This window comes from Triticum aestivum, chromosome 3B (genome assembly GCF_018294505.1).
Source record: "Triticum aestivum cultivar Chinese Spring chromosome 3B, IWGSC CS RefSeq v2.1, whole genome shotgun sequence".
Taxonomy (NCBI): domain Eukaryota; kingdom Viridiplantae; phylum Streptophyta; class Magnoliopsida; order Poales; family Poaceae; genus Triticum; species Triticum aestivum.
Window position 1 is genome coordinate 674,221,720 of NC_057801.1, and position 10,540 is coordinate 674,232,259.

Sequence of the window (10,540 nt, forward strand, 5' to 3'; positions counted from 1 at the left end):
GGTATGCGCCCGTTTGTGCCAACGCTTGTAACCGGCGCAATGGGCGCTCTATAGGAAATGCCGATTGGCGACTTTCCTTTATCGGCCTGTGACATAATTTGTGTTGCTCTCGCGCATCTTGCAACAACAGCCATGTTGCGAAAGCAACTAGTTAACGAGCGCTCCTTCGGGAGGCTTACAACGATCAGTATCACTTGGCGCACTCTCGGCCGCCCGAAACGTGTTACGCTCTAGGCGCTCTCTTCGAATTTTGTTTTTTATTTTCTCGCACACGTTTTTGACTTTTTAAATGGTTTTTTTCGGTTTCTTTGATGTTTCGGTTTTTCACCAACCTTCCTTAACTTTTGGAACAAAATATTTTGTTTTACACGAAAAACGTGTTTTTTTATTTCGCGAGAGGCATAGTTTGCTTTAACGAGAGTCACGGCCGTGACTCTTGAAAACAGAAAAAAAACACGTTTTCTGTTTTTTTTCTTCCGCGAGAGGTACGGTTTTGCTTTCGAGAGAGGTACGATTGTGCTTTCGCGAGAGGCATGGCCGTGCCTCTCGGTAACGGAAAAAACACGTTTTCTGTTTTTTTTTCATTCCGAGAGATGCACAGTTTTGCTTCCGCGAGAGGCACGGTTGTGCTTTCACGAGAGGCACGGCCGTGCCTCTCGAAAACGAAAAAAAATGTTTTTTTTCTTCCACGAGATGCAATGTTTTGTTTTCGCGAGAGGCGTGTTTGTGCTTTTGCCAAAGGCACGGCCGTACCTCCTCGGAAACGAAAAAGGACGTGTTTTTCTTTTTTTTTCTTCCGCGAGAGGCACGGTTTTGCTTCCGCGAGAGGCACAGTTGTGATTCCGCGAGAAGCACGAGCGTGCCTCTTTCGGATCATGCTAGCGTGTTTCTCTTTCGGAAAAGTTTAGGGCAGCACACTGGTGGGCCGGCCCATGCTAGCAGCCCTGCAGGCGCCGGATCATTAACGGGCGCTTGCAGCGCTGTATAGGAGCTCCCAACGTGGCTGTGCATTTCGAATTTGATCGGCCAGATGAATTATGTTTAGTGGATCTAAATTGGACCCACGTTAAGGCCCAAGAGGGAAAAGGATCCGCCAAAAGATCCCAATCAAGCGGCCCCTCATCGTCATGACGAGGGTAAAAAAAGAAGAGAAAATACGTACGCACAAAATTGAACCAGATGAATTATATTTAGTGGATCTAAATTGGACCCACGTTAAGGCCCAAGAGGGAAAAGGATCCACCGAAAGATCCCAATCAAGCGGCCCCTCATCGTCATGACGAGGATAAAAAAAGAAGACGCACAAAAGGAATAACCGCCAACCGTCCGACCTGCCGGATTCGAACCAGCGACCTAAGGATTGATCTGCAAATACTACAGTCCTCCGCTCTACCAACTGAGCTAAGGTCGGTCTGCGTTAGACTCGAATTATGCTAATATAATACACAACGATTATATCAGTGCACCAAATGCAGAGTTACTAATCAACAGTGCTCGAGGTAAACAAGTAGAGCAAAGAAATGGTTGGTGGTGTTATTTGGAATTAGAGGGGACTAGGGGACAATGAGAAAATGAAATGCATTTATTAGAAACCTAATCTACATTTTGCGGGCCTGCAAGAAACCATGATATATATACAGGAGTAGAGGACTACCTCAGCTATGCTGCATGTAGACTCTGATTTTGACTGAATCTCTTCTCCTTCTAGAGGAGGATCTGTGGGTATTTTGATAGAGGTCAAAAAGGATTTCTTGTGAAATTGGAACCGAGAAAGGGGAGCATTTCATCGGAGTTTTACTTGAGCGTCTTGAGGAGGGATTTTGTCAAGAATCTTGTGATTGTGTATGGAGACGCATGTTTGCCCGTGATTTTGACATTACCATGAAAGCCAGTGAGGAAAAACAAACCGATGAGCTATGGCAAATGAAGTACAGTATTCTTTTTTCAATTCTATCCGTCGAGATGTGATCGATCCACAATTCCAGTCGATCAGCCGTCGACGTACTTGGTTGCGGTGAATTCTCTTCTTTCTCTGCCAACAGTAACTAAGGGCCAGTTTGGCTGCCTTCCTGGCGATTTGGTGCCTGACCACAAGCGTACCTGAAACTTGCCTGAGACATGTTTGGATAGTGTCCTGAGCGTGTGACAAAATGCCTGGCCTGGAAGAGCCTGTCACCATCATTAGCCTGGGCAAATCCAGGCACCACCATTAGCCTGGAGCCAGGCGAACGATTTCACATGCCTGGCGCGTGCCTGGTTGTACATTAGTACTAAAATATTTTGCTAGTTCAGTGGGCTCCACAACCGTACACATTCTTACCTTATAAAATATTCTCTAATGCTTTTTGAGGCCAGGGCATCAACCAAACGTGCTTGTCCCAGGCCAGCCTGCGCAGGCATAAAACACAGATGCTCTCGGGCTCGTTCCAGGCATTGACTTTTTTCAGGCACGATGGCCAGGACACAAACCAAACAGGCCCTAAATTCCAGGCTGAACTCCCTCTCTCTATAAAAAAAAGAGGATAAAGATTCTAGGCTGAACTGCTCCTGTTGCTTTTTTCTTTTCTTTTTTGCGAAAAGAACTGCTGCTGTTGCTGCTCGACTTGTTCCGTAGGTTATCAAATGCCGTCTAGTGCCAGTTCATTGATCTTTGTTAATAAGAAAGAGAGCAAAGAGGCGTACATGGAGCACTGAGCTTACACGGGCATCAAAAGCCTGACGGCAAAGAAACTATACAACAGAGCAAACGGCATGAACTATATGTGATGCCATGATGAAGATGGTTGATCAATTTAAGTCACGTTGTAGAGCATGCGCCACTCTGCCCTAGCTCTTTTAAAATAGTGCTAACTTTTTTATATACTCCCTCCAATCTATAATGTAGTGCGTACAGATTTTCTGAAAAGTCAAACTTACAAATTCTGATCAAGTTTGTAGAGAAAAATATTTATATGTACAATACAAAATATAAAAAATATGAAACTACATCTTTTGATGAATCTAGTGATATATGTTTGACATTCTAGATGTAAATGCTTTTCCAAATTCGTAGTTTTAAATTTCTTAAATTAATTCAAGTTTTTGAAATATATGCATTCAAAATCTAATAAAGAAGAAAAATAATATTTAAGTCACGTCAGCATGACGAGCCATGTCTTATTGGGCCAGCCCACCACCAGCCCGCTGTACACAAGGCAGTCGTGCGCCTCTCAATGAGCGGCACATAGCCGTGCCCTCGTCTCCCTACTGTGTGGTCAAAAGTTTTCTTAGGTGCGGTCTACACTAGCATACCACATCATTCCGCCACGTTTTCCGGAGGAAAATCCACACTATATGTAAAAATTAATCCGAAAAATTACAGTATCACAAAAACAGAATCAAAATAACATGGAGAGTCCATTTTTGCAGAAAAAAAATTCGGAAACATGCTAACTTTATCCAACAGATATTGCCTCGCCCCTAATTTATTGTAGATCTTATTCTTGATTTACTACAGTTGATCTCCTTAGCTTATAAACTATAAGATTTTTTTCCTAATTGTCTACACTTTTTTCTTCTAAATTCCTTACAACCGTTCTCTTTACGAGCACTAATCAAATCAATATCTTCTCAACTTATTGCAAATCTTGTTCTTGATTTAGCAAAATATTCTTTGGCTACGTGTTCTTTTTTTTGCAAATACTTTGGCTACGCGTCTATTCTTAAATAATTACAAGTAATCTTCTCTGTTTGTATTAGCACGCATCCACTATAAAAAGAGCCTACTCACATCTGGTTAGCCCAACAATCCATAGAGACAAAACTCATCCCCTTTGTGGCGACTTGTTAGTCCGCAATTTAGAATCCCGACGCTCTTGAGCCTGCAGCCAAGAGATGAAAAATATGAATATTTTACTCTTCGCCCTGGCACTCCTCATTCTATCTTCAGGTATCTAGGGAGTAGACAATATTATCTTCAACATCTACTCTTCAAGAATTGTATTATATGTATGTTGGGATGCTCTAACTTTTCTTATTTCCTCTTTTGATACCTAGATATGGCAACCTCCCTCCAGTGCAGACATGTCCTTAAAAGTGGCCCTTGTCAAATCGATGATTGTAGAGCTTACTGCAATAAGATACCTAGAGTGCCCTCACCCAAAAATCCTGACGTGTGTGTTCCCGAGGGATGCAAGTGTGTAGTATGTGGAGGGGTGCAAGAAGGGATGTAGTGTTCCCTCTAAGGTTGTTGAACTAATGATAATGGTATCATATACCATGTGGCCTTGTATATTTATCAAGGTCAATGATAGAGAATAATAAAAATTTCATCATGTTTGCATTCGACTTGACTTCTGAATGGTATCGTATTAAACAATCGTCTATTTATATCTACCCCCTCTGTCCCAAAATAAGTGTCTCAACTTTGTACAAAGTTGTACTAAGCTTGAGACACTTATTTTAAGACGGGGAAGTATTGTGTATTAGAGTTACGATACAGATGAAAATAGAAAGATGCGCGGTTTTTTTTATAGAAAATCAAAATACCGATGTGATGAATTGTCTCTTTTTAGAAGATCACAACTGTTAGATCCACGTAATTGTAACATAAACAGACTATACTATTTAGATCTACATGAAAAAGTTGTTAGATAAAGCAGGAGACAGCAGAACATTTTTTTACGAGAAAAACCATAGACGTACAAAGGCATAATTTCACATTGATGGAGTCATATTACAAACACAAGACGGCCACATGTGATATATATAGAAAATAAAAGAAATAGAAATCCAATAAAGAGCTAGATCTCTTCTAGATGGGAATTAAGTAAGACTCATTAAGCGACATTAACATGAAAAAATCCAATAAACTGCACGAATCTCCCCATAGAATCAAATGTCATAGAATTTAGATGAGACTTAGTTAATCCCTTTAGCAAATTCGTTGTTATAAACTGCTAAGATGACTAATTGTCATCTTTCTGATTTATGGCATCCACGGACGAAATCTCATAAAGGTGCAACGGGTAGAAGAAAAAAGTTGTTGTGAGTACAATAGCAAAAGGAAGCGCTCCGACGGCTCAAAGAATTGCCGACAGTTTCACTTGTTGGGCAAACACTGTACAAATATAATTGGAAAAGAGATTAACAAAAAATTGTGTAAGTCCGACTTGCCGGATTCGAACCAGCGACCTAAGGATTAATCTGCATACACTACAGTCCTCCGCTCTACCAACTGAGCTAAAGTCGGCTTGTGATAAAAATCTTCTCTTTCATAAAATAAATCATTGGCGCTCCCATATGTAAAGAAATATAAGAGCGGTTTAGATCATATTCATCTAAACTGCTCTTATATTTCTTTACGGAGGGAGTACTGTTTTACTGAAATTAGTTCTCAAAAGGACTTCCCGAGCAAATTAACCACGGAGAGTTTGTTTCTCATACGATTTGCAGATAGTTTTTGTGCACAACATCCGTTAAAAAATAATCTCAGCTTCACAAATTTTACCGGCTCCGAATGCTCGACAGGCAGCCCAAGCTTCGCCGTCCCGTCACTACCCGTCAGCGCAGCACAGTAGCAGTGTCCAAGGGTGTAGAGATCGCGCACGTCTCGCCGGCCGACAGACAGGGTACGCCACGCACATGGCGCCACACGTACGCGGCCGCGGCGCCGACCAGCCGGGCGCTCGGGACCACGGCGGCCGGCCGACGTGCCGCAGATAGCGCGGAGTCGGATAAGCCAGCCGCGGGGACGGGCCTGGGATCGCGCCGGGCGCATGCATTGAAGCCACTGCCCCCTCTTCCCGGCACGAGTTCGGGGGACCTGGGTGCGTGCTCGACAGCGCCATCTCAGCTGCAGCTGCAGATACATGCCCCTCCCCTGACCCCCGTTGGATATTACCATCTGTCGCGGTCCTATCGCGCGTCGCTGTCTACATATGATCCGAGTTGTGGTCGATCCACACTTCTGCTCGATCATCCGTCGACGTACTTAACTGCGGTGAAACCTTCTCTGAAGAAGAATAAGTTCTTGAACTCCAGGCTGCACCGCTGCCGCTTGACTTGGCTCTGATGTGCAGGGTACAGTGGAAACAGCTAGCTAGCAGCCTAGCAATGCCTGGATGGAACGCGTACGCTGAAATTTTGGCGAGAGGCGAGTCGCTGGCCGGCCTCCGATTCCCGGGGCAGTTACCGGAAACCGTAACAACAGCTAGCATTATGCTCCGGTTTCGTAGCACTGACGATTGCCATGATCCACCCAACGTTTTCGCCACTGGTCGGTGGGTGCTGCGGAGTAGTTCCGGCCGGTGAGCTGCCCGTTAAAGGAGGCCGGCTTTTGTCCAGGCCAGCTTTTGTCCAGGCGAGCTGGCGGTTACATGTTTGGTAACCGTAAACCTGCTCTGCTGCTTGCCATAGGTCAATTTCGACATGAAAGAATAGATGTACATCAGTACATGCTGGTGGAGAAAATTGCTAAACGTAGATAGTACTCCCAACTCACACTGTGCATATTCCACCAGCACTGTTCATGGAGTATGTGCTAGCACAGTGTGAATTGTCCTGCTGATTCTGTCAGACTGCATGTGTAGCACAATATGAACTGTATTGCTTATTTCGTCAGAAGAATGCTATGTACACACAGATAAACTGCAAGAGATGCATGTGTAGCATAGTGTGAACTGTGTAGCCAATTTTGTCAGAAGAGTGTAAACGAGCCAGCAACAGAGAATGAGCACACGCATGCACCGTACATTTTTATACGCAACATAGTCACTGTCATTGTCTCCTTATACAAACTAGAGTAATTTACAAAATGTACTGTGCTGTGCTGTATTGTATCCTAACGTTGCACAAGAAAGAAATGAACGCTGCTAACACTCGGTTAACACACCTAGCAGATCTTCGCCCAAACAAACCGCGAGAACAGCCGGCAGGAGAGGGTGTGCGGGTTCTATACTAGACTTGGATGAAGGAATGGCAGGGCACCCCCATGAGCTGCGCGAGGGTGGTGGACCGGAGCTTCCTCTCCGTGACGGCGGGGTCCTCCAGGAGGAGCACCTTGTCCTTGTCCTGGACGCCGGCCATGTGCAGGTGGTCGCCGTCGTCCCGCTCCCTGCCTCGGTACAGCAGCCGCTGCTCCCTGGGCCAGAGCCCGGTGGCCAGCGACAGCAGCACCTTGAGTTCGCCGAAGGTGGCGGTGGCGTCGATGGACACGTCGTGCTGCCACGCGCCGCCGGCGGTGCAGACCTTCACCAGGATGGCCTCGACCACGGCGTCGTCGTCCGGCCCCCGGCGCTTCTGCACCAGCATCCCGCCGGGCCGCACCTCCCACTCGATCCTCTCGTGCTCGGCCACCATGGCGCACATGTCCACCCCGCCGATGCTGCCGGTCGTGCTCTTGGACCGGCTCCTGAACAGCCTCCTCGGGCTCGGAATCTTCACCATCTCCTCCTCTGCCGAGTCCTCTCTGCTTCTCTCTGCCTGCCTCGTGTGTATGCGTGATGCTGGATGATCGCTGGATCGATGGATGTTGTGGTGCGTGAGGCTTGACGGAGAGATGCTTGGGATTTTAAAGGGGAAGAAGGTGCCGAGGATGAGGACAAGGTCGGCAGTGGCGACAGGGAGGGACGAGAGCCGTGCGCGGGCGCGGGCGCGAAAAGGGAGAATTAAGATATGGGTGCTGACTAGGCGAAGCTTAGCGGGAATAGATTAGCGCTAATCGGGTGTGGTATACGCTGAGTTGTGCGACACCTGTCTGCTGTTGCTGAGACGGCGAGATCGGCAGCACATGTGGAGGTGGCAACGCGGTCTCTGCATCTGCATGAATGGCGGGGCCGACGGAATCCTCTCACCGGCTGCAAATTGGTTAGGTTTGTTGTCGTTCGTCTCCATTTCTTTACTACTCCGTATTTTATTACATTGTTCATCAAGAACACAGCTGGTGTGCCGTATTCTCCACAACTTTTTTTTAATAGTATGAATGAATTGCTTATGCCAATACCACCGCGCGACCCGAACGGATGTCCGTTTTGTCCGACTTCTGTCCGTTTGGGTAGGGCAATGGGGTCGTGTCCGGACCTGTCCTGAAATGCGGTGGACGTGCGCCCAGTGCGCGGCCGCAACCGTTTGCCCCATCCCGTCCGCCAGGGCCTAAAATGCCCATATTTTCATATGGAAACAAGTTTGCACGTCCAAATATTAATTGTTTAAAATTAAAATAGTTTTACAACCCAATCAAAATTGTCTCTAATAAAGAAAGTTTTACAACCAAATCGAAATTGTCTTGAATGAACATAAAACGAACCAATACATCTATCGGTTGCCAATATGCTCCCACACGTGCTCAACCAAGTCATTTTGAAGATCCATATGAGTTTGCCAATCACGCATCTCACGATGGAACTGGACAAACTGATCAAACGTGGCCGGTTCTTGGTGCAGGGGCTCAACATTGTCACCTTGAAAATCAAATCCTTGGTCGAAGATATTGTCATCACGCTCGTCCTCGACGATCATGTTGTGCATGATCGCACAAGCAGTCATCACCTCCCAAAGCTTCTTGTCATCTCATGATAGTGCAGGGTATCGAACGATGCCCCATCGGGATTGAAGCACATCAAAAGCACGTTCAACATCCTTTCTAGCACTCTCTTGCATTTGGGCAAATCTTTTTCTCTTCTCACCTTGAGGTTTCGAGATTGTCTTCACAAAATTTGACCACTGAGGATATATACCATCAGCTAGATAGTATCATTTGTTGTACTGGTGGCCGTTGATCTCAAAGTTGACAGGTGGGGAGCGGCCTTCTACAAGCCTCGCGAAGACTGGAGAACGCTGCAGCACGTTGATATCATTGTGAGAACCTGCCATGCCGAAGAAAGAATGCCATATCCAAAGATCCTGCGATGCCACCGCTTCTAATATGACAGTGCGCGCGTTGACATGCCCCTTGTACTGGCCCTGCCAAGCAAATGGACAGTTTTTCCACTCCCAGTGCATACAATCTATGCTGCCAAGCATGCCTGGAAAGCCTCTAGCTGCGTTGGTCGCCAACAATCTTTCTGTATCAGCGGCAGTTGGCTGCCTCAAGTACTCTGGGCCAAACACCTCGATCACAGCCTGGCAGAACTTGTACATTGACATCAGGCATGTTGTCTCGCTCATATGCACATATTCATCCACCAGATCGCCTTGAATTCCATACGCAAGCATGCGGACGGTCGCAGTGCATTTCTGGTAAGAGGAGAACCCAAGCTTGCCAAGGGCATCCGTCTTGCACTCGAAGTATGGGTCATGAGCAACCACTCCCTCTCGGATACGATTGAACACATGCTTTGCCATTCAAAAACGGCGACGAAATTTATCCGTCTTGAAGAGCGGTTTGTTGGAAAAGTAATCGGCATAGAGCAGGGCGTGGCCTCTTTCCCTGTTGCGGTTCAGGTTGGGAGCACGGCCAGGGACTGACCCCCTTGTACCGAGGAAGCTGCCGTTGAATGTGGTCGTGAACCACCAATGCAGCCACCACAAGATCTTCATCACCCGACGACGAATCGTCCGATGAACAAAGGAAGTGGTGGAAGAAAAACTCGTCTCCACTATCCATACCTTTGTGGGCAAAATGTCGAACACCTTGCGGTCGTGGTGGCGAAGAGGCCGCGATGATCACCTCGACGCAGCAGGGGTGGTTGTCGGCCGACTACTGGCCACTCTAGAGCCGTCGGAAGCTGCGGCGGCCGCCGTGGTACGTCGCCGGCGGTCGTGTCTCCTCTGCCACCGGCAAAGACGGCGACGGCCAAACCTCATCGATTGACGGCCAAAACTACGGCGAAAGCGCGCGCGTGGTGGCGGCCATGTCTACACGTGGTATGGTATGGACGGTCGGGGGTTGTGCGGTGAAGAGGCGGCCGGAGAATAGCGGCGGCTCCGGCGTCGGCGCCGGGGGCGGGGTGGGGCGGGAGAGAGAGGGTCGAAGCATTGGGAGCGGAGGGACTACTAGTGTCCCCGACAGGCGGGCCACGGGGGGACAAGGGCGCGCGTCGCGGTCGTCCGCGCGCGTCCGTTTCACCCCAAACCGAGCGCAACTTTGGGCCGGGGATGGGTCGAAAACGGACGGAATTCGGACATTTGTCTGTTTGAGGCCGCGCATTGGGCCGCGCTATTCGTCTGTTTTACCCCAAACGGACGCATCCGGACAAGATGGGGTCGCGCGGTGGAGTTGGCCTTACCACGTATGTCATGTGGACACAACTTTTTTCTTCAAACTGAAGTCTATGTACTAAAATGAGTTTCATCCTACCCTAACAAAAATGAGTTTCATATTTCTCTTTTTTTTAGAGGAAAAATTGTTTACATCTATGTCTACTTTTTTCAAGATAGGCTATATATTTTTCAAATATCAACATCACAAGAAAATACCTAAGAGAAACTTAAATTATAAAGCAGTTTTCAGGGAATCCACTGTCTCTTCCATCCGGACAGGCACGTTGGCGCCCTGAAGGATCCACTGCCCGGAGAAAAAGGTGAAGTTGGCTCGAACATCCGAAGTGGCGGATTGGCTAAA

The 10,540-nt window shown here is 47.3% G+C and overlaps 1 protein-coding gene and 2 non-coding genes across 3 annotated transcripts; all 3 read right to left on the reverse strand.

Annotated features, from left to right (window-relative positions):
• Window positions 1-1,325: 1,325 nt before the first annotated feature.
• Window positions 1,326-1,411, reverse strand: TRNAY-GUA (transfer RNA tyrosine (anticodon GUA)). Its single transcript is given in 2 exon segments — window positions 1,326-1,361; window positions 1,375-1,411. It is a non-coding gene; the product is annotated as a tRNA-Tyr (tRNA).
• Window positions 1,412-5,144: 3,733 nt separating this feature from the next.
• On the reverse strand, window positions 5,145-5,230 carry TRNAY-GUA (transfer RNA tyrosine (anticodon GUA)). Its single transcript is given in 2 exon segments — window positions 5,145-5,180; window positions 5,194-5,230. It is a non-coding gene; the product is annotated as a tRNA-Tyr (tRNA).
• A 1,479-nt stretch (window positions 5,231-6,709) lies between these two features.
• LOC123066030 (BAG family molecular chaperone regulator 2) lies at window positions 6,710-7,542 on the reverse strand. The gene has a single exon (XM_044489198.1). It carries the CDS (start codon window positions 7,423-7,425, stop codon window positions 6,937-6,939), a length of 489 nt encoding a protein of 162 aa, XP_044345133.1. The 5' UTR covers window positions 7,426-7,542; the 3' UTR covers window positions 6,710-6,936.
• Window positions 7,543-10,540: the final 2,998 nt, after the last annotated feature.

Excerpts from the sequence above, each read along its gene's own strand:
- LOC123066030 (XM_044489198.1), bottom strand. The coding sequence starts at position 7,425 with ATGGTGAAGATTCCGAGCCCGAGGAGGCTGTTCAGGAGCCGGTCCAAG.